The 27,610-nt window shown below is 40.9% G+C and overlaps 1 protein-coding gene across 1 annotated transcript in view; it reads left to right on the top strand.

Annotated features, from left to right (window-relative positions):
* Positions 1-16,392: 16,392 nt before the first annotated feature.
* LOC115644971 (immunoglobulin gamma-1 heavy chain-like) overlaps positions 16,393-27,610 on the top strand; it is a 63,986-nt gene continuing 52,768 nt past the window's right edge. Inside the window, exons 1-2 of the mRNA XM_030549394.1 lie at positions 16,393-16,492; positions 16,601-16,905. Coding sequence (XP_030405254.1) covers positions 16,450-16,492; positions 16,601-16,905 — 348 coding nt within the window. The 5' untranslated portion in view covers positions 16,393-16,449. The remainder of the gene's footprint in view (positions 16,493-16,600; positions 16,906-27,610) is intronic.

The raw sequence follows: 27,610 nt of genomic DNA, 5'->3' as shown, positions 1-27,610 counted from the left end.
TACAAATCACCACAACAGCTTTTAGAGCTGGCCAGAGTTGTTTTGACATAAAGTTTATTCCCAAAAAAAATGCAATTTCAGTTTAACCGAAACTATTTTCAAATTTGGGTTGAATTTACAAGTAGTTTAGCTAAAAAAAAAAAAAGATTTTTTTGATGTTGAAAATTCATTTCAACATTTTGACTTTTCAATTTGAAATATTTCATTTTTAAATTGTCAAATTTATTTAAAAAGAACACTGAAAAGATACACGCCTCCCAAAAATAAAACATAATGAAATACAAAAACAACCAAAAAATGCTTTGGCAAGAACAAAATGTTTCATTCAATCTGAAATGAAAATATTTCAGTTTTTCATTTTGGTGAGAAAAATAAAAATAGGTTTTATTTTGGATTTAGCCAAAACAAATTTTGGAGGACATTTTTCAGACAATTACACACTCTTAACTTTAAGCATCTGGATAGTCGACCATCTCTGGAGAGCAGACAATCGCCTATGGCAGCAAAATGTCGCATATGTATAACTCCTTGTGCACATGAGTGTTGGCTGGTAGAACGGCATATTTGTTCATAAAAGCCCTAGACTGAGGCTAAGCTCTCTGAGGGCTTGTCTACACTAGAAGCACTACATCAGCGCAAAAGCTCCAATGCACCTGCGCTGCTAGTGTGTGTCTGGTGAAGACATTCTATGCCGATGGGAGAGAGCTCTCTCATTGGCATAATTATTCCATCTCTGCGAGAGGCAGAAGCGATGTCAGTGGTAGAGCGTCTCCCACTGACAGTGCTGGTTTTGACAGCGTTTAGGTTGCTGTAACTTGCATCGCTCTGGAGCTGGCTTTTTCACACCCTAAGCAATATAAATTAGAACATCTTAAGCAATAGTATAGACCTGCCGTCAGTCTTGACAAGATTCACCCCAAAACAGGAAGGACGTGAAAGTAAAACTAGGTTGCAGAAGCCAATCTGCTGGTGATATGAAATATATGCTTGTTTCTTCTTGGTATTATGATAGTCTTAATATCATAAAATGGAACATATATCGAGGAGATAGATATACACATACAGAGAGCATGAAAAGGTGGGAGCTGTCTTACCAACTCTGAGAGGCCAATTAAGTAAGAAAAAACTTTTGAAATGATAATCAAGATAGCCCAGTACAGACAGTTTGATAAGAAGTGTGGGAATATTTACAAGGGGAGATAGATTCAATGTTTTACCAACTCTCAGAGTTGGTAAGACAGCTCCCACCTTTTCATGCTCTCTGTATGTGTATGTATATCTCCTCAATATTTGTTCCATTCTATGCATCCGAAGAAATGGGCTGTAGCCCACGAAAGCTTATGCTCAAATAAATTTGTTAGTCTCTAAGGTGCCACAAGTACTCCTGTTCTCTTTATTTACATGATCACATGATATTTTTGCATAGGACCCCTCCCTCATTCAATGAATCAATAGTTATTCAGTATTTATTTTTATTCTTCACATCCATGATGTGGCCCCAAGCCTTATTTAACGCAGACCATCCAAATATGGGCATTTCTGTGGTGCTGTCATAGTAGTATCTGGGTACTTAAACATTAATGAATTTCTTTTCATAACAGCCCTGTGAAATTAAATGGTGTTATTAACCCTGTTTTACTATGGGGGAACTGAGGCACAGAAGGATTACGGCCAAAATTGTTAAAAGTGTCCACTCATTTTGGGTGCTCAACCTGAGACATCTACTGCCTGATTTTCCACTGTACTTTACACTTTTATAGCACTCTATATGTTCAAAGCACTGCTCTGACCAACTTCAGTCACAGTTGTGAGTGCTCAGAGCTGCTGCAAATCAGGATCCAGGAGGCCACCTAGAAAATGAGGCGCACATAATATGTAGCCAGCTGTGAATATTTTGGGTTAAGTGACATGCCCAGCATCACACAGGAACTCTAAGGCACAGGCAGGGATAGAATCCAATTATCCCTGTTTGCACCCAACTGCCTTTATCATGACACCAGCCTTTCCTTTCCTGCAACCCCCTCCCTCATCCACTAGACACCTTCCAAATTCTAAAGCAAATGAGTCCAGGGTCCTACATACAACAGCCTCCTTCATTACACAACTGTGATTCAGCCCCAGAGCACCAACCACCCTGTGCACAAAATGAAACAGGAGTCTTACAGAAGAAAAAGTGTGTGATCATGTAATTGAAGACTGTATTGTAACACATATACATAAGGGGACCAAATTAAGGTTACCTGGGCAGCATTAAGTCTGGCATTTGCTAACTTCTGAGTGCTTGATTTTACAAACTTAATATTCTATTAAAGTAGTCTTTTTTATAGAGTGTCCTAATTTAAAAAACAAAATAGAGGTTCCATTCTAGACCTCTGTCACTTCAATTAACGGAGAAACTGGTATCGCTACTAGGCTGTTATCCTCTATGTGGATCAGGCACTAAAGGAGGATGATACACACATTTTGCCAATGGGTTTCAAAGTATTTCCTGAAAAAAGAGAAATACTGAAACTCAGGATTCCTGGGTTTAATTCGAGGAAATTCAAAGGGGATTAGGGCCTTTGGTTCCCACTATAATAATAAAAATGATAATTTTCATGATTTAGGGCCTACAGACCCAACTGAAGGAGAGGGGTTGCACTGTGCTAGATGCTCTAGACCACAGTGAGAAATGGTCTCTGCCTTTAAGACAGGTCCAAATAGACAAGATATAAAAAGAAACGATAATCTCCTGTCCTCCATCTGTAAAATTAGAACTATGGGCCAGATTTTCAAGAAGAGCTGAGCACTTCTTCCTCCAGCAGAAAACAACAGAAGCTGTGGGTACTCTGCATCTCTGAAAATCAGGCTCATGGTAATTTGCCGATGGGCATGCATGGCATTTGTAACATTGCTGTGAATGGAGTTCAGACTTCTCGAGTCCTAGTTTAGTGCCTTAACACAGGGCATTAATGGTGGGAGAGTGCACTGCAATTCGCTACATGGATCTCTCCTTCCATGGAAGGAGAATGCACTAAGGCCAAAATTCTCACAGGTATTTAGTCTCTTAACTTCCACTGAAATCATCCTGAACACTGAATTAGGATTGGATCTAAGAACCTAAAATGGTTAGTGACACTCTCTCTCTCTCTCTCTCTCACACACACACACACACACACACACACACACACACACACACACACACACACACACACACACACGTATTCCTCCTCTTCCCCCCACCCCCAACCCAATAGGAAACCAGCCAGTTGTCATAAACAGATAGTTAAGGGTTAATATCTCTTTTACCTGTAAAGGATTAACAAACAGTGAACCGGACACCTGACCAGAGGACCAATCAGGAAATAAGATACTTTCAAATCTCGGTGGAGGGAATCCTTTGTTTGTGTTTTTTGGGTTTTGCTTTGTTCTTTTCTGGGTCCTGGAAGCGACTAGACATGCAACCAGATTTCTTGCCAATCTCCCTGCTACAGTCTCTTATATATTCAGAATAGTGAGTATTAGTAGAACAGGCGGTTATAGTCTTTTTAATTGGTTTTCTTTATTTGCAAATGTGTATCTGGCTGGTAGAGTTTTAATGTGTATTTGACTGGAAGTATTTTAAATTGTATTTCTGCTGGAGGAGGCTTTTTCTCCAGTTTCTATAAGCTGAAAGACCCTGTAACTTTTACCATCTTAAGTACAGAGATAACTTTTACTTTTTTCTTTTTCTTTTTATTAAAAGTTTTGCTTTTTAAGACCTGTTTGATTTTTTTCTCCTAGTTAAGGCTCAAAGGAACTGAGTCTGTACTCACCAGGCAATTGGTGGGGAGAAGGGAGAGAGAGCAGTGGGAGAAGGGAAGGTGAATTTCCTCTTTGTTTTAGATTCACGGAGTTTGAATCTGTATTGCCTCTGGGTGAAGGGAAAAGAGGAGTTGGGGGGGACGGTAACATTCCTTTCTGTGTGGTGATTCAAGGAGTTTGAATCACAGTGATCTCCTAGTGTACCCAGGGCGGGAAAGAGCTGGGAGGAAGGAAGGAAGGAGGGGGAAGGGAAATGGTTTATTCCCCTTTGTTGTGAGACTCAAGGAATTTGGGTCTTGGGGTCCCCAGGGAAGGTTTTTGGGGGGGACCAGAGTGTATCAGGCACTGGAATTCCTGATTGGTAGCAGCTTATCAGATCTAAGCAGGTAATTAAGCTTAGAGGAATTCATGCTGGTACCCCAACTTTTGGACTCTAAGGTTCAGATTGGGGAAAGATACTATGACACCAGTACATTAAGAACAGCAGCAATATCCTCATTTCTTGGTTTCTTCAGTCAGGACTGGGTATCAGTTTTTGTTTGTTTGTTTTTTTGGACAAAATTGAGCACCATTAACTTTAATAACTTTCCTTCCTGAAAAGGTGCAGCAAGTTCAGGAGACATGGTGTGATGTCTGGAAGCTCTCTTTGCTTGCTTCTTCCCTGGTAAGTTTACTGGACACATTTACTGTAGTTAGTGATTTTATTCTGTATTTATTGTTAACAAAAAAAAATACAACATTTGCCTGAATCTCAAGTCCAATGTAACAACTTGATGGTGGTGCAATCCCAATGAAGCCAATGGCATTGCACTGAAATAAAACTGGGGTTCTGAAATGGAGAAATCAGAATCCATAATCCTGAATGGTTCCCCACAGATAAAGGGTCTGATTCTTCACTACCCTGTGCCTTGTGTAATTGTTCACACTATCTTTACCCAGGTGTAAACAGAAATTGATCGTTCACTCACAGTAGAGATAGAGGCTTTACCCATTTTCCCCTCACATTTACAGAGACATAAATGGCTACACAAGCTGCAAGGCAATAGATAATTGAACCCTTGTACCTTCCTCAAGAATTTGCAGGTTGCAAGACCATGTACATGTTACTTCTCTCTGAAGAGGGGAATGTATCTAGGTGCTGTCTCCTCATGGCTGCTTTCTCTCTTTTTGCCTTCCAGCTGTTCTGTGGGCCATTCACCTGGAGCAGGAGCAGATCTCGGTCACAAAGCAGCCACTTCAAGGCAGCTCTGTCAAATTCACTTGCAAGGTGTTTGATGGATCGGACTCTACCTACATCCACTGGTACCAAGCCCCAGCTGGAGAGGCCCCACACAGGCTGCTGTACCTCACTCTCCCTGGGTCAGACTTAAAGCAAGAGGCAGGCTTCTCCAGTGACAAATTCTCAGCCTATGGGACACAAAGTATCTCTAACTTGGCAGTGCACAAGCTGGAAAAGACAGATAGTAGCCGCTATTACTGTGCCACATGGGATTTTACACAGTGCCACAAGCTTCCTGCAACCCTGCACAAAACCACCACAGCTCAGTGTGTGGGGCTCAACTCTCTCATTACTGCTGCAGCAGAGCAGGCTGAGCCCTGCCCCCCCACCCCACCCCACCCCACCCCACCCCACCCAGGCACACCAGCTGACAGAATAGGAATAGCCTCAGTATCTCAAACCACAGCCAGTGTGAACTCCCATTCTACCAGCCTGTTGTGAAGAGATTTGCCTCAGCCAGGGAAGTGGGAGTTTACCTATTGGGTGGCACAAAGTTGACATCCAGTGACTGCCTACCAGTGCTGGCTCCATCTCTAAAGGCAGGACAAGTGATTAAACAGTCACTGCCCATTTGACTTCACAAAGCAATGAGTGCCAGAGACACTGGGGAATGAGAGAATGAGGGAGAATGGGGTAAAGACAATAAATAACTGGGGACGAAGGTGGGATGAGTAAAGTGAATAGGGAAGGTGAGGAGAAGACAGTCTCAAGGTAGGAACAAACAGCAGTTTGCATCTCCACTGGGAATTTTCAGCACATATCCATGGCTGGAGCTGTAGTGTACACAGAATACAGGAGTTTTCTATTCAGTTTCAGTGGCCATACATAAAATAACTAACTTGGCTTCTCTGAGTGCACATGTGTGCCACACTCGAGGAGTTAAGACAAGAACAGCAGCAAAATTTATAGCTTACAAGCTCTTCATTCTAAATGTGAGAAGGACACAGGAAATCTTGGGGGGCTTCCTTCCCATGGAAAAGGGCCCAATTCTCATATTCAACTGCACCGCACTCACTGCAAGACAGAGCTTGGTGACAAAGGTGGTTGGATGCCATCTCTGTGCCTCCATAATGCAGGGGGGTCAGCTAGTGGCTTGTTTGGCTCCAACTACACCTTAGTGCATTTAGTTGTGCCCTGCTAGGAATGGCCCTAAGGAGCCCTTGTGGGAGTTAGAGATCACAGTAATGCAGTACCTCCCTCTAGCCATGTCCATGACAGCAGAGTGGAAATGGAATACCTTATCCTAGGTTCCAGGAATTCCAGCCTGTCCTGAGAATGGGTAGGTTTTGGTTCACATTCATGTCCTCTGATAGTCAAAGGAAATTGATGGTGAAATGAGCTGAGAACTTTTAATCATCATTACAAATAAGCAAATGAAACTGGTTATTGTATTGTTGATGGACATGTGGGGCTCCTGTTAATATCAATGGATTATATATGGTACTCATTCACATATAATTTAGAGAGTCATTCATGTGCATGTCACTTAGACACACTGTTCAGAATGTCCAATATAGATTAATATCCATTCAAGTTCTTGGCATGTATGTTAAGGAAACCATTTGGTCCACAAAAAATCATAAACATGGGACATTTAAAGAAGTATGGTACTTACATATATATTTCCAAACAATTAATTAATATGTAGTTAAGGTTCATAAAATCAGAGAGGTTCGAAATGGAAAAGACCTATTACAGCATCCAGTCCATCTTCCTGCCAATGCAGAACTATTCCCTGCAAAGTATTTTCTAGTGCTCTGTCTGGTCTAGTTTTAAAGGTCTCCAAAATGAGGCTTTCATCATCTCCTGGAGAGATGATTCCATGTCTGATTGAGATCAATGATTGTTCACGCCATCCTCTGGATCAGTATGGAAGATGTTTGGTGTTTCTTTTTTTCTGCATTAAAGGTTCATTAAAGCACTTTGAAATCTCCAAACGAAAGGTGCTCTATCCTGAGTTATTTCTAAAAGATAGTAGGTGCTCTCATCATCATCTGTAGGCACTAATGGGAGGTGAGAGACCTCAGAACTTCTATCATTACTTAGTGTTTTACAGGATAAGCTCTGTATGAGCAAAGTATTCAGTTTATTTTTAGTAGTTCTCAGACTTAGGTACAGAATTCAATCAAGTCATAATAAGATTTCATACTTCAGTTGGGTGACTGCTTTCCTTCAAGTCTCTTGACCACTATACCGGCAACTATACAATGTATATTTTAAAAAGTTATGACCAGTCCTCACTGCAAAGTTATCCCTCTGTGTTCCTCAAAAAAAAAAAAACAAAAAAAAAAACAAAAACCCAGAATTTTCTAAGGGCTGTAGCAAGATCTAGAACATAGACCTGGGAGTTGAGACATCTCAAGTCTACCTTTTTCAGAATGTGCTCCTTTCTGTAACATGGAGCAAATGGTGAAGGGAGAAAACGATACAGTGACACAAAAATTTTAACTGAATTAATATTGAACCATTAACGCCGTATTTTGTGAAGATACAAGATGTCTTGAGAATAAAAAGTTTATACAGCAAATTCTGCCCCCCCTTCCTCCCTCCCAATACTAACATCCTTTTAACAAAACAGGACGTGTCGCTTTTCAGCTGCTTCATCATCAAGACAGGAAACCAACAAATTGCTGTTTAAACATCTAGCAGGTTTGGACTCCAATTACTTCACTATTATTGTCATGAGCTTTTTTTGTAAACAACAAGAACAAAAACCCAAACAAACCCAAGTACATTCAGAAGAATCTTTCCCCATATTTTAGTATTAGGAGTGGGATTTTCATTTTACTGTTGGTGGGATTTAAAGCCATAAGGCCCTGGCCTTGTGAGTTCCTGTTGCCTGTAATGGGAGATGAAGGTGCTCAGCACCTTACAGGATAGGCCTTTTCAAGTTTCATCCAGAGCCCAGTGAAGTCAGTGGAAGAACTCCCAGCCACTTCAATGAGCTTTGGATCAGGCCCCCAGACATTCACAACACACCCCCTGGAGACTTTCACTCACCCTTTTGCAGTAGAATTACAGCTTTTGTAAAGGGGCTCCCTTCAGATGTCAAGAAAAGGGCTGATGTTGGTTCTTCAGAGGCAAGATTGTTTGGCTGGGAATATTGTATATTTACAGCATTCGTTATAATGTTTCCATCCTAGAACTACATGTTTCTATATAAACTAAACAGTAAAAATAAAATTGGAGAACCCTATAGATTTTTATCACAAAGGCCATTTAACAGGATATAAATGTGTATGAAAATAAGTGCACAGCAAATGAATTACTATAATTGAATTTTCTAGTTTCAGTATAACTCAGATAGAGGAAGATGGCATATTATCAGACTACCTGAGGAGTTAATTTTGAAAACAACCGTCTATCCTGAGTAAACTCACTTCAGGCAATAAGACAGTGACTATTAATGTGAGTCAGCTTACTCAAAACCTTCCTCTTCCTTGTACATCCCCATAAGAGTCACAGGTAAGTTAGCCCTTAATTAACGAGGCAGGGCTCAGACAATTCTCATCACCATCAAGAATTCCACAGGGTGTCTTTCAGTCTTATTTAAAAATCCAAACTCATCCACGTCCAGTACAGCCCTCTTTGTGAGATCATTCCTGATCTCATGATTAGAAAATGGCTGCCTGCGTACATGATATGATTTTTAAATCCTTGGAATTCAGACCAAGTTTCTCCAGGTGACCAAGTTCAGGCTCCTAAATACCTTTAGGAATCTGACCCTAATTCCCTTTACCCAGCTAGGTCTGTTCAAAGAAAGATAAGATGTTTCTGTTGATAGAAAAAAAAGTATATTCCCCCCCCACCTACCCAAAAATACAGGGACAATGCAGGTAGCACTCCACTTATATACTTAATTGCTAAGCTTTTGAAATACAGTATATTTGTTGCTATGTTTCTTTGGAGAGTGTACAAATATATTCACAATGTTACAGATTTTAAGGAGTTCAGAGAATATTTTATTGTAACGTTTAAGGGGTTAAATTCAGCCCTTTGTAGAGAGGCAAGGACAAGGTTTATACAGCACTTACTTCCCTCTTAAACCCACAAAATAGGGCTAAAGTAGAGTTAAAATAGTGTGAAAACCTTGTTCTGGCTCTGCACAGAGATGAAGGTCACCCAATAAAAGTTACATGCTCTTGGAGAATTGGGAGAATAAACACCAACAGATACTCAAAGGGAAACTCACAGACAGGGTGTATATAGCAACAGAATTCACAAACAGCATATGAAACCCCCTAAGAAAGAATGGGAATCTACTGATGAGGTGAAAACAGAGATAATCCTTGAGGCATCTCTGAGTTTGGATGAGGCAAGTGTCAAATTAAGTGCAAGGACAACGTGTTTATTTAAAAGATTACTGATTTGTTTTTCTTGACAATTATATCATAACTATAAACTTGAGAGGACTCTGAGTTAAGACACGATGAAAAATTCCTGAGTGAATTCTCCCTAGGAATTAGGCCTTATTCCAAAGCTCATTGAAATCAACTGAAAAACTTCCCAATGATTTCAATGGATTTGGCATCAGACCTTTAGTGATCTATTTTAATCACTGCTTGAAAAAATTATATTAGTTGCCTTTTTTCATGCTGAGAGCATTATTCCTTGCTCATATCTGCTGATGATTATGTTTAAAAAAAACAAGGGGGAGGGGAGTGCAGAGAACCTCAGTACCTGTAACCATTGTTATAAAAATCTGGTACTCTTTTTTGAAAGTTCTAAACAAGGCAGCAGTCAGAAGAGTTGCTGGATAGCATGAGGGAAGGTTAGTAGATGTTCATATCTCAAAGTGTAGCCTTATGAACTTTTATATAAGGCAAATGCAAATCTGTATTGCCTTGAAATAGTTCAGTCACTTTTTCTACTCAAGTGACCCCTCCCTTTTTCTGAGATCAGAATTCACTTTCCTTTCTTTCTCAGCAGCAGGCTCAGCATAACTTAGTGAGAATGTTACTATTGCAAGTTTATCTTGTTGCTTCAGTAGTTTGGTCTTGTAAGTTGCTTTTTACACTCTAAGCTTCTCCATGCAGACATGTTACTGAGCAATGATTGGACATCCTCTATGTTCATTCAATTTCAGATTAAATGGTATTTGTCTCTTTTCTCCGCAGATGGAGAGGCCCAAGTACTGGTACAATCTCAACTATCCATCACCAGGGCAGAAAATAAAACTGCACGAATTGACTCATGTTTCTGGCATAACCCTTAGTAGTGCTTATATACACTGGTATCAACAGAGACCTGATGCAGCTCTGGAACGGATTCTCTGTTTTTCATCAGGAAACCCTGTCTTTGACCAGGATTCTGAGAAGGGAAAGTTTGAGGTAGAGAAGCAGCTCTCCAAGTCGATCTGTGTCCTGACGGTAAAGAAAATAAGCAAGAATGATGCAGCTACCTATTACTGTGCCACTTGGGATCACACAGTATTACAAAAGCATTCACATTCTGTACAAAAACCTACTTTGTATTCTCCGCAACAGCCTTTCTAATGTGTTTAATAGAGAAAGAATTGTCTGTTCAAAAAAATGGCTCTTGAAATATACAGAACATCACTTCTTGGTGGCCCTTTGATCACTAAATGAGAGCTGAACAGAGTTCTTCTCTAGTTCAAGTAGAGTTCTCTGCAGCGGATTAGTCCTCACTGCAAAACAATAAAATCGAATATTTAAAACAAAAAGAAAGAAGTTGCTTGTAAATATCCCCTTTTTCAGAGCTGGGATGAAACTAAATGTCCATGAATAGAGCCATCCTATTTCAGGATGACACTAGAACATTAGCACACAGATGTATTAGCACTGTTATGAGTAGTGAGATGGAAAATGGCCAAGTATCACAATTAAGTAGGAGAAAAACTAAAGAATTTAAGTCTGAAAAATACACCACAGCTCAAGATGCTCAGTGTCTCCAGAAATGTTGTGAACACCATCATCTACTTCCACTGGTATCCATGTGATCTGAGGGCATTGACTCATTCTTTCCATCATAAAAGGCTCAGCAGCTTCCCTGGGCAAATGATAAGTGAACAACAAACAACTACAGTTTTAACTGCACTGTCAGCAGTTCTTGTCCTCCTGCCTCTTGTCCACCACCTGCCCATTCAATTCTCCAAAAAAATCATTCATGCTTTCTTCCACACTGTCACATACTCATGGAACAGGTCCCTTGTCTCATATTGAACATCACTACCTTCTCCTCTGCAAGATTTCTATTCCACAGGATGTTCAAGAAATCTGCTAACACAATAACTGAGCTTTAGTGGTGAGTGAGGAGAAAACAAAAAACAGTGTGTTTGTGCATAAACAATGACATGGTGTACAAGAGTTTGCCGGGGCTCGACCCTCTCTGGGGTGGTGGGGAGCCACACTGCCTCACTACACCCCATTGGTTCCGGGGAATTAGTCCGGCCAGGGGGTCTCCCCTCGGTAGCCCTTGCTGTAGCCGGCTGAAATGCAGTTAGTCCAGCCCTGGCTCAGGGCGGGGCAACACCGCAAAGTCTGGGTTTGGGCCCTCAGGCAGGGTTGAGCAGTAACAAGAGGCTCCAGCCTCCTCAGGCCAGGGAGAGGGGGAGTCTGCCACCCAGGAGTAGGGTGGCAGGGGGGACGCAGGCCCTTCCATTCCACTGCATCCCATCCCGGGGCCCTAGCAGCGGCTGAAGATCCATTACTTAGTCAGTGGGGATCCTGGCCGCAACACACCGACATAGGCTCTGGTAGTGCTGCAGCCAGACTGGGGTCAGCTGCCCCTGGGCTACTTCCACACTCCCCCTCGGGCCCTACCTGGGTTCTGGTGTTGGCCTCTGGGGAATCCAGGAGCATGGGTTTGTCGGGGCCGGGGTTGGTCTGCAGGCCCGGCAACTCCTCCGGATAGCGGGGGCAGGGCAGTCCCAGCCAGTCTGGGCAACCACCTTGGGCTGCAGGAGCTTCCCAGTCGCGGGCTTCACTAGTGACATCTGCTCTCTCCAGTGGCTGGGCTCCTACTGAGCTCTGGGGACCAGCCTTTATAGTTCCGGGTCTCTGCCCGACCCTCTGAGGGGCGGGCTCAGAGCTCCCTAGCTCCGCCCACTCATGCATCCAGATGGGCTCTTCCTCCTCCAGGGTGGTGGGGAGCCACACCACCTCACCACACATGGCAAAAATAATATGTTGAAAAAATAAAAATAAAGGGGTTTTGATGTTTCCCTTTCCTACAGGCTTGAGAGGTCATTCCTTTTTTTAGGCTGTCAGCAGCATGAGGCAGGACTTTGCCTCTTTGTTTTCACCATGGGGACCAGATCGAGCATTTACATTCCTTGGCTGGAGTTCTAACAAGAGCAGAAAGAATGTTGCTGTTGGAGACTTTTGTTCTGGCTATGGTTTGCTCCTGTAACACTGTTCCTTGCACTTAGGGTGACGAAAGCAAGTGCGAAAATTTGGGACAGGGTTGAGGGGTGGGGGAGGAATAATAGGCTCCTATGTAAGACAAAGCCTTGAATATCAGGGCTGTCCCTATAAGAATCAGGAAATCTGGTCACCCTACTCACACTGCTCTCTGCATACATTGCCACATAGCAGCAGCAGCTGGAGATCCTTCACATCATTTCAGTTTTATGTTGATATTTTTTAATTGTTTCTCCACAGATGGTTCCTCACAATTGCGTCTGACCAAACCTCAAATGTCCATCACCAGAGAAGGAAGTAAAATCATACGAATTGGCTGTCATGTTTCTCTATCCGAGGATTTTGGCAAGGCTTCTATACACTGATATAGACAGAGACCCGATGCAGCTCCAGAATGCATTGTGTTCATCTCAATGCAGTCTGTCTTGGATGGAGACTCAGATAAAGGAAAGTTTAATGCTGAAAGGAAGATTATGGTCAGGGTATAGGTAGACTGGCCAAACAAAATAACATCCAGTGACATTGCTACTTACTATTGTGCCTATTGGGATTGCACAGTGTTGGAAAACTGTAGACAGCCTGTACAAAAACTCACTCTGTATTCTGAGCCATAGCCTCTTGAGTGTATGAGGCTATTGTTCCCTCTCTAAAAATTTCTCTCATCTTGGAGCCAGCTGCAGAAACTCTTCATTTGCTTCTCCAACTAGATATGAACAGCAACTGCTGATTTAATGTGTATTTTCCAAATAAATCACAAAGACCAGGTCAGATGTAGAAGAACAGGAGGTCACCTAGGGCACAAAAGGGATTTAGGCACCCAATCCCATTAGGAGTCAATGGGAGTTGTGTGTTTACCTGCCCCTTGTCCTGTAAAGAAATAAAAAACTTCCAGCTGAATATTAGGTGAGGCCAACAGTCAGTAGTTGTCTGTGTGGGTTATCATGGGCTGACTGGGTGAAGATTTGTCATCAGTCTGCAGGAGCAGTCTGCAGGAGCATAACAAAATCTTGCTCTAGAGAAGGAAATGGAGCCAGGCTCTCACTCCCATAGCTGCCTGACGTGACAGTCTCCCAATCCAGACATCATTCATCTGCTGAAACAGGAAGCAAGTGAAAGTAAAACAGGAGCGTTGGACCCAGTGTGCAGGTGCAATAATCTACCTGCTTATAATTCCCCAGTAACTGGGGCTCATCCTGCATAGTATCCTCCTCAGGTACAGAGCCTCATGTTAGTGTCTAGAGAGATTCCAGTTGTGGATCTCAGTTGGCATTGGGTCAAGCCCCAAGGGTCTTTCCATTGACTTCAGTGGGCTTTGGATCAGACCACAAGTCACCTAATGGCACTGCAAACCAGACTGGCCACGTTACATTTTGATATTACTCCAATGGAAACAGGAGTAAGTTTCTTTTGGTTGTTTTTCTGCTGTTTAATTAGCCCTGAACTGCAAAATTACTTATCTTAATCAGAACCACAGAGTTCTGTTCTGAAGGACCAGCCTATCTTTAGTCTCTGAAGCCAGTTCAGCAGAAAACACATGGTGTGACAGCAGGTTAAACTCTGCTTGAACTGATAGTATGCTGTATAATTTCAATCCTAGCATGAATGTTCAGAGAACATCACAGATAAGAGTCCATGCCCCAATGATTTGATAGTCTAAGGTGGGTTACTAGAGCAATGAGGATAAATGGGATCAGGTTCGTCAGAACCCAAAGGGAAAAGCTTGTAATTGCAGATGATACTTGAAAGAAGGGCAGAAGTGGAAGCATAGCTTGTTGAATGATGCTAGAAAGACACAAGAAAACCAATGGAGCTACAATATAGAAAAGACATCATGGATTGGATTAGTTCACGAGGAAACAAACAAGGGTATAAGAAAAATTGAGGTTACTCAAATTAATTCAACAAAAATGTCAGTTTACAGTTGGCCCTTTTTCAGAACTAGGACAAAATTGACTGCAAATATACAATTGCAGATCCATCCTATCTCAGTAGAGGGCATTAGCACACCGATATATTAGCCACTGCACATCACTCTATTTATAGAACAGAGGGCTAGTATCACACTGAAGTAGGAAGTCATATTCCACTACTTCACATCTGGGGAACTCAGTAAGAGCAGGATCCTGGGAAGTGCTTAATATCTTCAGAAGGGTTCCGAGTGCTGTACTGGCAACAGCACCACTCAGGGCAGCACCTCCCATGTTCAACAGGTAAAGAAAATAACCCCCAAGAAAATTAGTCTTCACTGTGCCATCACCATGGCTCTGCCTGTCCCTTCATCTTTGTATTAGTTACAGACATAGCTAGGAACTCCAGTCCCAGATCTGGTCCACACTGCACAGAGCACTGTACAAACAAGCAACAAAGTTTGCATCCCTGCCCACAAACATCTTGGTGCTTTCTTCCTCCACTTGTGTGTGTGGAACCCCCCGCCTCCCCACAAACCCCAAAACCACTAGCCTCTTCTCCTTCAAATCCTTCTCAAGACTCATTCCTGCTGCAAATCCTACAAGAAATCTGCTGGCAAATAATGACTCTGGTTGGGGAAGGTGGGGGACATGATATATTTAAACGTTAAGTACCAAAAATTCTCTGCTGCTGAAAATACCCTTTTAGACTGAAGATCTTTGGGACAGTCGCTATGTATAGCACCGAACACAATGGGGACACCATCTGGACAGAGGCCTCTTGGAACCACTGTAATATAAATAATTATGAGACCAATCCTTCATTACCCAGACGTCCATGATGTAATCTACACTGGTCTAAAGACAGTGGAAGAGTTTGCTTCATGCCAGATAATGCTCTTTGATAAAAGTAACTTCAGATGAGTTTCAGCCATAACTCTACCTTATCATAAATTTGCATATGCAGTCGGCAAAACCTCATCCCGTGTTAACTAAATGAGACACTTCCGATCCCCAAATGCACTTCTCTGTCCATTCCAACAGTCACAGTTCTCAAAGATGCAGGTCCAAGCAAAACCTGTAAAATGTTGCTGCTCCATGTTATTACTCTGGCTTTGGTTTTGTCTTGTATGTTTTTTTTACACTTTTCTACACAGTTGTACGTTACTGAGTCACAACTCACCATGCTCCCGATTCATGTTAATTTTTGGTTTTCTTTCCTTGTTCGCTTTCTAGATGGATGTGCACAAATACATCTGAAACAAGCTCTGTTGTCCGTTACCAGGGCAGAAAATAAAACTGCACATATAGACTTAAAAAAATAAAGCAACACGATTAATAAAAATCTTTATTGTGAAGTAGTTAGGCCACCACACACATAACATACCTGATTCAAAGCCAGAAAAACCAAGTACCATGATCACAGCTCCTGTAATACCACTGGTATGGGGTGGAGGTAAGTATGGTGTTCAGTGATCACTCAGTGTTAAGGGGCTTGCAGAAGATCTGCTTTTCTCTGTGTCAGATTCCAACTGGCTATTCATAGCAACAAATGGTTCAATGCCTCACCCAGACTCTGTTTGGGAATCTCAGCCCTTACAGGCACAGTCCCCTGTATCACACAGGGAATACTGCTAAAAGCTTTAATTCTAGGGAAAGAATAATCGTTAACACAGAAACAGGCAGTGACTTGTCTTCAGTGGGAAGGCAGCAAAGCAGTTAAAAATAAGCATGGGCTTAATGCAGATGCTTTCCTGAATAAAGGCTTAAATAAGAAAGTTGATTGATGCAGTAGACCCCACCATGAACCCTACATTGTCCATCCTCTTAAGAAACAATGAATATGGTCCTAAGTTCACTAGAGTATTTGCTTCATACTGGACTTAGTGCTGAAACTCATGCTGGCTCACTTTTGTCTAAATGACTATCAGTCAAATTAACCTCACATGGAACTGAAAGACCTACAACCAACAGAACTCTTCTCGGCTGCTACTTAAGTGAGTCACTTCCTCTCACCAAAGGCACTCAGCCCTCCATACGCATTCCTAACTTGCAGCCTTCTGTTTCTGACATTCAGGCTCAACTGAAGCCAGTGAGAATGTTACTGGTGCAGGTTCTCATCGTGGCTTCAGTTTGGTCATGTAAGTTGGTTTTCATTCTAGTTTTTTACAAATATGCAGATTACTGAGCAACAACCAGAGAGCCTCCAAATTCATGCTTATGGTATTTTTTTCTTCCTTTCTTTGTAGATGGAGCTGCACAAGTACAACTGACACAAGATCAGCTATCCATCACAAGGAAACCAACTAAAACAGGAAGAATTGACTGTAAAGTTTCTGGCATCAATTTTCGTGATGCTTATATACATTGGTATAGACACAGACCTGGAGAAGCTCCGGAATGGATACTCTACTTTAAGACACAAACTGAAAAATCAAATTTTGACAAAGAGAAGTTTAGCGTTGACAAAACAACTGAAAAATCAACCCTAACAGTAAACAAACTAACCTACAATGACATGGCTACTTATTACTGTGCCTACTGGGATCGCACAGTTTTAGAAAGCCATAGACAGGCTGTACAAAAACCTCACTCTGTATTCTAAGCCACAGACTTTCAAAAAGTGTAAAAAAACAAACAAAAAACCACGCACCGCCCCCCCCCAAACAGTTACCTTCTTAATCTTAATCATTTGAAAGCACAAGTAGATATTCATTTTCTCTGAGCTAGATATAAGACCATCACATACAACTGATGTTTTTAAGTATGGCAGGTATAGATTTAAAAGGGGGTAATAAAAGCTAACTTTTATAGGTACAGCATAGCATGTCATTAAGTATAAGCAGGATGCGGTCATAGAAGAAGTCAGATATCCTTTTCTCCTTCATTTCCGGTTGATAATCTTTAGAAAGCCATTCCTATCAGGTCCCTTCTTGTACGTTCTATATGCTTATACCATTGTTTGGGCTTCATACAGGGGTCGGGACACGCAGACCAGGGAGCTGTTAGCAATGTTGGTTTTAACACTATTACAGGCAGGGACAATCCTTGGAGGATGTTACTTTGCTGAAAATCCCTGACTGGAAAAGAAAGCAAGTTTTCCATGCCTGTGATAGAAGGCTATTTATCAAGACAATGACATTTTTTCCCCTGCTGACTGAATAGCAAATCAATGAATGGAGAGGACTAGTAAGCAACCAGAGTGGTCATAAGTGCTGGAACTAGGGATGCTGCTGCACCCCCTGGCTTGAAGAAGTTTCCATTATATGCAGGCTTTACAGTTTGGTTCAATGGCTCTCAGCACCCTGACTGTATACAAATTGTGCCAGCACCCCCGGGGGTGATTGCTGGAAGTTTGCCCTATCTAGGAATATCCTTAACTGTCTTGATGCTTAAGAATTTTTTTACAGAGGAGAAAAATCACTAACCGGGAATGGGGAAAAAATTCAGACAAACATTTTCAGGATTCTGAACTAAGGCACAAAAACAATGGAACTGCCTCCACCCCTAACCCCACAGACATTGTGCCATACATGCACAACAACAAGATGCCATTGTTACCAGAAGACATTTTCACATGGTACAGCCACTGGGCTATATTATAATACAGTCTTCCTGCTATCGCGCTGTAATACTAGTATTGAATAACTATACTACAGTATGACAGCTATAGAAAGAAGAATATGTGGAAATATGTACTTAAGCTTGCTAAGCTTGTAGTCTCAGATTTGATTCCCTCCCACCATCAATACAAAAGTTGCTAGAACAAATCAATAGTTGCACATTTAAATTCTTCTCCACCTGCCCCTCACTTGGATTACACATGGAGGGGAGGTTGGAGGAAGGGGGACCAGAGGATTGGTATGGCTTCCACATGCAACTGAAGCTAAGGTCACCCTTTAGCACATAAAAATCTTCCACATCAATAGTTCTATTGGTTTTAACCCAGAAATCTCTCGCACTTATGCTGCAATTTCCCCCCATAGTAACAACAAAGGTAGCAGCAGTGGCCACTTCCCAGCTGCAACTCTGGCTCCATTGGTGTTTCCTCTCCAGCTCATTCCCTGGGCCCAAACAGATCCTCAGAGTATGGACCTAGGCCATTCCCCATCCCAGATGGCCACAGAGTCTGTTCCAGGATCTAGTCTAGGTCTGGCAGCCACAGGCACCTTTCTACAGCAGCCTTCCCATACTTGTTTCCACCAGTGGAACTGACCCAGGGGTAGCAACTGAGAGAAATTTTAGAGGAAAAAAGTCTAGTGTAGACAGATGAGGCTAATTGATATTTGGAAAGTGTCCTGGGCAGACCTGAGTTTCATTCCATCATTTCATGAAAAGTAAGAAATTCATGACCACTGAAATTGTCGCTATGCTACTCACTATTGCCTTGAAACTCCCTGGCAGCAGCAGCAGGGATACATTTTAGATCCTTCTACTCCCAAAAAGCACAGTGCCCTCTACTTGGGCTGAAAAAGAGTCTTTTTTAGCTACTAGCAGGACTGGGTTATGCCACATAGCTAAGCATTTGTGGTACCATCCTTGTTCTTGGAACATATACAATAATCAGGTGATCACGGTATCTATCAAGGGCTCTTAAGATAATTTGGAGGAATACAGAGAAGGAAAATCCTGACTCTCATAGCACAGTCTGGTAGCCCGGTAGCACCAGTCAATAATTTGTGCAAGTGCAATCAAGCAGAATTAAAGGTCAAATGGATCCAGAGATGACACTTTCCAAGACAGGCTGTTTAAATACAGAAACTGCTACCCAGTCCCTGCACAGTTTTTTTGTAATTCATTAGTAAATGGAGTTTTTTGGAGGACAGTTCTTGTGCATTTGGAGTTCTATAAGAGAGGTTGTATGGATTTGAGGGTGGGTTTGAGTTGGTTAGGAGAACAGTGAGAGATTAAAATAATTCATTATATATTAGCCACCCTGCCCAGGAGGAATAAGCTCTCTTACCAGCTCCAAACCTATCCCCACAATTCCCTCCACTACCAACCCTGATCAGTTCTATATGTAGTCTCTAGAACCCCCTTCCCAACACCTCTTTGTGGGGTAGGGAAAGAAGTTCATGTTGGTTTTCATCTACAAAGACTGAAAAGAGTACAGTGACTCTTCAGATGATCTCTGGCCACTGGGTTACAATAATTTACACATTCTCCAAAGTGCAATGTGTACATGTGTCTTAATAACTGAATATGCTGTCAAAGAGAAATTCACCATCAAAATGCCCCCATGTAGCTGGAAAAGTCTTCTTCTCTGGTGCCCCCTCCCAACGGCCACTCCAGCCCTGCTGTGGTCTGCTCCTTGCGCCTCAGCCCCCCCACCAGGTCATGTTCACTCCCACCCCTTCTGGGGTTACACAGTCACACAAAACAACAGGTCAATGACCTTATGACAGATCTTCAGCATGACTTGGGGCTCAGTAACCTTTAAACCCCTTATCTCAGGGGGCTTTTATGCCATCCTCCTTGGCAGCCATTAGGGGAACATGGGCAAGCAGGCCGTGTACTCTGGGTTTCAATACAAGAACTGTGTAGCAAGCAGCTACAGACAGCCTGTTCCTTCCAGCTAGCCTTCATCCTTAATTCACCCACCCACTCCTACCCAGATGAGCATAAGTTAGGCCTGGCCCACCCTCCAGATGCAACTGGATGCACTAATTGCTGTCTGGCAGTGGCTCAGGTTAACTCTTTCTTTGCCAGTGTGTGGTATACACTCCGTCACATATGCTATTTAATATCTCATAGGTATGTGCTTATATTATATCTTTAAAATGAAACCTTGTGGCAACATTTTACCTACACATCTGAAGCAAAATTTAAATTCCTGTGCATGCCCCTGCTTGCTGTGCCTGTAAAACAAACCAAAGATAAAGCACCTGACAGATGGAAGTCAGATGAGATTCTATGCAAAAAACTACACAAGTTTCACTGTACTTGCATTCACTTCTGTTTTAGTAGATGTGGCTGCATTATCTGGAGGACACAATCCTTGATCTGCAAACATTTTTACCCCTTCAGTTTCTTTATGAAAACAGATGAGACACCAGCCCCCTCCTCCCTCCTGGGATTTTAGCTTCTGACCACCTGAGAACATACATAGTTTGACTCTTCTGAAAACTACACCACACATCTGCAGGCAGGAGACCTATCATTGGATCCTGCTTAAACAACCCATTTCTTCTCCCCAGCTGCACCTCTCTCCTTGTCTCTCCATCTGAGGGGCTATTTCAGAGTCCTCTGTTTCAAGTTCAACCCAACCAGTGAGAATGTTACTGCTGCAGGTTCTTATTGTGACTTCAACATGGTCTTGTAAGTCATTTTTCCATTCTGTTCTGTTCCAAATGTACATGTTCCTTCCGCAACAAGACATTCCAAATTCCTTTGGCTTCAGGTTTATATCATCATTTCTCCTTTTTCCTTTCTAGATGGATATTCGCAAATAACTCTGATACAAACTCCACTGTCTGTCACCAGAGAGGAAACTAAAACTGCACGTATGAGGTGTAAAATTTCTGGCGAAGGCTTTAATTTTGACAGTGATTATATACACTGGTATCGACAGAGCCCTAGGGCAGCTCCAAAGAGGATTCTGTATACTAAATCAGGATCAGTTTTTATGGATGAAGACTTTGATAAAGAAAAGTTTAAAGCTAGTGATGATGTTCCTGCGTCCACCTCTAATCTCAGAGTAGAAAAACTAACCCAAGAGGATGCTGCTATCTATTATTGTGCCACCTGGGATATCACAATAGTAGAAACCCATAGACAACCTGTAGAAAAACCCACTCTGCATTCTGAGCCACAGCCTTTCAAGTTTATGAAACCAGACACATCCCTTATCCTTCTCTCAACTTCGAACCAACAGCAGAAACTTCTGACTGGTTTCTGCAATATGTCAGGAAGAACAACAGCATAGAACTGCAGTTTTGAATTACATTTTGTTACAAATCACAACTACACCTTTTAGAGCAGGTCAAAGTTGTTTTGACATACAGTTTATTCCCTCCCAAAAATGCAGTTTCAGTTTGACCGAAAGTATTTACAAATTTGTTTGGATTTACAAATAGTTTTGCTGAAAGAATGATTTTTTTTAAAGTTGAAATTTCACTTCAATGTTTTCAAAATGAAACATTTTGACTTTTCACTTTGAAACATTTTGTTCTGAAATTTAGTCAAATTTATTTAAAAATGCAAACACACACTGAAAAGGTACAAGACTCCTCAAAATAAAACATAATGAAACACAAACAAAGTATGCTTTGGCAAGAACAAAATGCTTCATTTAATCTGAAATGAAAATATTTCAGTTTTTCATTTTGGTGTGAAAAATCAAAATAGGTTTTATTTTGGGTTGAGCCAAAACAAATTTGGAGGGGATTTTTCAGACACTTACAAACATGCTTAACTTTAAGCATCTGCATAGGCAACCATCTCTGGAGAGTAAACAATCACCTATGGCAGCAAAATATTGTATATGTATAACAGTTTGTGCAAATGAGTGTTGGCTGCTAGAACGGCATATTTGCTTATAGAAGCCCTAGACTGAGGCTAAACTCTCTGAGGGCTAGTCTACACTAGAAGCACTACATCAGCACAGATGCTCCGATGCACCTGCACTGCTAGAGTGTGTCTGGTGAAGACACTCTATACCGATGGGAAAGAGCTCTCCCTTTGGCATAATTACTCCATCTCTGTGAGAGGCGAAAGCCATGTCGGTGCTAAATGCTGACATAGTGCTGGTGTGGACAGCATTTAGGTTGCTGTCACTTGCATTGCTCAAGGAGGTGACTTTTTCATACCCCAACAACGCAAGTTAGATCAACTTAAGTGGTAGTGCAGACCAGCCCCTAGTCTTGACAATATTCACTCCAAAGCAGGAAGGATGTGAAAGTAAAATTAGGTTGCAGAAGCCAACATGCTGGTGATATGAAATATATGCTTGCCTCTTCGTGGTATTATGATAGAATGAGGAGATGGTCAATGTTACTGTGAATGGGATACTGTAGTCTATGACACAATCTCTTTTTTAATATATGGACCACACAATGAAAAAGTTTGAGAACCACCTGATCCAAGGTTCTATTTAAACCATTATCAAATAGAAGCTGTCATCTAATTTCTATTTTAAGGAATGAGGATTCATTTAAGCAATGAGGATCCATTTGCAAGAACATGCAAATAGAATCACGGTGAAGAGAATTTATGTGTCAGCTTTATGATGTCACAAAAATGTGAAATTAGTTAAATTCTCCAAGCAGTCAAGAAACTAGGAATACTTCATTAGAAGTTTTTTTTCCCAGCTACTGGTTACAGTGCCTGGTTATTTGAGCAAAGAGATAGCAGCATAAGTAAAGCACCACAGCTTCTTGTAAAATGAAAAGTCAACGTGATACTTCAAGCAGGATCAAGTTCTTTGGCACAGGAACCAAATTAGTTGTTTCTGGTAAGTATTTTTATTCTTGATTGAATCTATTTAGCAAAAGAAAAACAAAGGACAAAAAATTGTACTGAATAAATGAATTTTAGACAAGGAATTTCTACATAAGCCGTGCATTGCTCTTGATCTGAACTGGAACTCCCAAGGGCACCAATGGATTGACTGAAGAGAGTATTTGGTCCTAATGAGTAAAGTGAATACAAGAGTAAAAGGCTGGAATATTTACTGAATAGCTGCTAAGTATCAGGAAGGAGGGAAATGGAGAACTTCAAATTTAAAATATTAGGCCAAGTTCATCTCTCATTCAACTCCATTGAAAGAGTCCAAATGCCAGCAAGTGTAAAATTTACAGCACAGGTTTCAGTTTAGCAGATGTGAGATTATTAAAACTTTTGTTATTGTTAGGGCTATATCAGTGTTTGATGACTAATGAAGGAAAATTGTCTGAGATGAAACAGTGTTCAGGCTCTCGGTACTTGGTTTTATGAACGTAATTTTCCCTTTTATGTATATTTTATAGCATTTAAGCCACAGAAAAACAGTCCAATCAATAATATATGTGTGAATTAACAATGTTGAGTACATATAAGAGCATGTTACAATGTAAAGTGAAGCACAGAGGTTGTGATTTGCCCAAGATCACACGTGGAGCCAAATCTCCTCAGTTCCACTCTGGTGCTTTAACCACAAGACCATCCTTCCTATCCAGGCACATTGGAGATCACTGGACTAAATCCTGCTCATCCACTGAAATTAATGGAATTGCGTGGTGACCAGAAATTCACCCCAATCAATTTGAGTGATGTATGTCAAGGAGCAGAAAACATTTTTGGTAGAAAAAGGCACAGGAATGTACAAAGTGCATAAACTCAGTTTAATACTCACCTAACGTCCTGGCCCATAGCAACTCTTGTTTAGATTATGGACTTTGTATTTAAAATATGAACTGCAGAATTTGAATTCATATTTTGAAGATTCATTAGTTTTTGTAGAAGATTTGAATTATGGAATAAAGTACTTTGGCTCTGGCACCAAACTGATGATTTCAAGTAAGTTTCTCAAAATGTTTTCAAAGCATACATCTACCCTGGGCATCTACTATGCTTGTTATCCAGGACAAAATCAAGCTATTCATAAATATACTAGGTGAAATCCTGATTCCACTGAAATCAAAGGCAAAACTCCAATTGACTTCATTAGGGTCAGGATTTCACATACTAGGCTCTCTAAATCAGAAAGAATCAGAAACACTTCACTTAGGAGAATGTAAAGTGTTTGGAGATCTTGTTTAGCATTGTAAGACTGTGAGATGATTATGCAAAACTATTCAGAGGTCAAACTAAGCCCATTGTTAGCAGTAAATGTGAAATGTAAAATTTATGTTTTTTATACAATGTAGTATATTTAGCACCCAGTCTTATGAGGTGTTGAGGTACTTCAATGCTCATTAATTTAATTGGGAGTTGAGGATGCTCAGCACTTGCAGAATGTGGCCCTTAGATAGCATTAAGGAGTACATTTATAGTAACAATAAATGTATGCAATTGTGTTTTTTTTTAATAAAGACTCCAGTTCAGTAAGGAACTTAAGCATGTTTCTATTCCTATTCAGCAAAGAATTTGAGCATGTGTTTAACTTTAAGGCCAAAATGCAGTAAAATCTTCTTGATTCCATCCAGAAATCAGGAATAAAGGGGTTTGCTTATTTATTACATAAAGATCGAGTATGTGATAGAGATAGACAGATATTTTTAAAGATATTTTCAATTGTTCAAATGTTTTAGTCATGTTTGGATTTAAGGAGGGTCAGAGTATTCTGTGCCTTTAAGCGTATTCTTCCCTCTATATCCTGCTAAATCACCTTGCTGGGGGCCTAATCTCTGTGCTGCACAAATATTGCTGAAGAGCAAATGTTTTCTGTTGGGAATATTCCTGATTAGACCAACTAGCAGGAATTAGCCAGAATTTTCCCCATGAATATACCCATTTTAAAGGCTATATTCTACCCTCAATCTATTGTTATCATTGGGAGATCCATTATGGAATGATGGCAGTGTACAGGCTTAATTTTCTAACCTCAGCCTGTGCACCACAAATTACAATATTTGTTCCTTTCCACAAAATATTCAACACTCTTAATCTAACCCATTTTATCAATGGCATTTATGTGCCAATTGCCCATTGAAACTCAATGATTGTTAGATACCATCATACCTTTTGTGTCTTTGAAAATCTCCCCCACAGTTTTCATATTATTTTACATGTACTCTCCTTCTTTACTATTTTATTGTAAGGTCTGAAAGCAATTTATATAGCAAATCAGATTTATTTTAAAGTAATAACTACTTGTTCATCAACAACAAGATACTCACTCTAGATTTTTGCAAAGGATTTGCTCACTGTGATACTTATTACTACTAGTGGTGTTCTCATCAAAGTATTTGGCTCCGGTACCAAGCTCATTGTAACAGGTAAGTCATGTGGTAATTACAGTAATGCAAAGATAAAGAGGCTTATTGTGGTCATAGAAAAGCTTTTTATCACAAGTAAGGTCAACAATTGTAAGCTCGAACTTTTGAAGAACTGAGGATGTGTCATAAGCATGCTGGTCCTTCGTCCAGTTGCAAAAATTTGTCTTAGCTTTGATATTACTCAAGTTCTTTAACTAAAATTTATAAACATGCATAAAATTAAACAAGAATGAAATAATGGATGTATTCTGTGAAACCTCCCGCTCTTGCAGTAACATCAGTACAGCCCCACCAAGGACACCAAGTGCAGCAGTGCTAGGATCACTTAATCCTGTTCAGAGCAGGTCAAGACGACATGGTGGTAACATGCCAGTGAATGCTATTGCCCTCACTACACCAGTGAAGATTCAGCAGCACTATTGCAATGCTGGGAGATATTCCCAATAAACTCTTGGGTAGTAAACAAGCCCTTTGAAACAACCACCTGCACATTTTGGAGGAACCTGTCTCTGTCTGTTCCTTTTCAATTTTCCGTACTCACTGTCAGTGATTTCCCAGAATTATTCTGCAGGTGAGTGCGGTGGGGATGTCTGTGTCTGTGAGAGAGATCAAATACTCTGGTTAGCTCCCTTCCAATTCCTAGACTGGCATCCACACCTTTTGTCTGAAATGAGGTGAGCTTTCTCAGATGTTATCTCTGTTCTGTTTTAAAACAGCTGTGTATGCAGAGGAAAATTTTTTCCCCTCCCCAGCAGCTATATAAAAAGATACCAGTAAATTGGTAACCCACAAACTACAACAATCCCAACATACAACAGAATAAGTATCTAGGGTACAGGCTCCCAGCTGCAGTCTATGGAGCTCTTTGTGCTAGTCTCTAGAAAGCTGGCTAGTCACATAATGCTGGTTCCTCCTCATTACCATCTATTACATTTCAGTAATACAGCTAAGAATTAAATTCTCTCCAGGTATCATTTTTCCATAAAAGCAATTGCTACAGAGATGTGATGTGATTGCGGATGGGAGAAGGAGGTGGTCAGTGCTACTGGGAATGGGAGAGGGGTTGTAGTGGATGAGACAATCTCTCTTTTAATATGTGGACCACACGATGAAAATGTTTGAAAACCGCCTGATCCAACAGTCTGTTTCCAATATTAAAATCAAATAGAAGCCGTCATCTAGTTTCCATTTTAAGGAGTGATCATTCGTTAACTGAAAAGTTGCAAGGACATGCAAATAGAATCACTGGGAAGAGAATTTATGTATCAGCTTTATGGTGGCACAGAAATGTGAAATTTGTTAAATTCTCCATGCAGTCAAGAAAACAGGAATATTTCATTAGAAGTAATTTCCCAGCTACTGGTTAGAGTGCCTGGTTATTTGAGCAAAGACACAGCAGCATAAGTAAAGTACCACAGCTTATTGTAAAACGAAAAGTCAACGTGATACTTCCATCTGGATCAAGTACTTTGGCACAGGAACCAAGCTAGTTGTTTCCAGTAAGTATTTTTATCCTTGATTGATTCTATTTACCAAGAGAAAAATAAAGGACAGAAAAATTGCACTGAATAATTGAATATAAAAAAAGGAATTTGCACATAAGCTGTGTATTGCTCTTGATCTGAATGTGGGACTGCCAAGGGCACCAGTGGATTGGCTGAGGGGAGTTTTGGTCCTAATTAGTAAACTGAGTACAAGTGTAAAAGGCTGGAATATTCACTCAATGGCTGTTAAGAATCAGGAAAGAGGGAAATTCAGAGTGTTACATTTAAAATATTGGGCCAAAATAATCTCTTTTGCAACTCCATTGACATAGTCCAAATGCCAGCAAGTGTAAAATTCACAGCACAGGTTTCAATTTAGCAAGTGTGAGTTTGTTATTATTAGTGCTATATCAGTGTACGTTGAGAAAAGGAGTAAAAAAGCATGAGGTACAACAGTCTTCAGTTTTTGAGTATGTGTTTTTATTGAAAGTATCTTTTCCCTTTTGTGTATAATATTCTTTATCGGATTAAAGCTATAGAAACAGTCCAATCAATAATATAAGTGCTAGTTAATGCTGAGTACATAACAGTATTCATAATACATTGTCTAGTAAATGTCATTTTCTAAACTATACAGTAAGAGCATGTTAAAATGTACAGTGAAGCACAGAGATTGTGATTTGACTAAGGACAGAGAGGGAGAGCCAGAAAAAAAGGCAAATCTCACTGAGTCCCACTGTGAAGCTTTAACCACAAGACCATTCTTCCTATCTGGGCACATTGGAGATCAGAGGACTAAATCCCGCTCATCCACTAAAATTAATGGAACTGCTGGAACTGGAGTAATTCACTCCACTCA

Source organism: Gopherus evgoodei, chromosome 2 (assembly GCF_007399415.2).
Source record: "Gopherus evgoodei ecotype Sinaloan lineage chromosome 2, rGopEvg1_v1.p, whole genome shotgun sequence".
NCBI lineage: Eukaryota > Metazoa > Chordata > Testudines > Testudinidae > Gopherus > Gopherus evgoodei.
The sequence above is the reverse complement of the archived record's forward strand: the minus strand, read 5'-3'. Positions and strand labels throughout refer to the sequence as shown.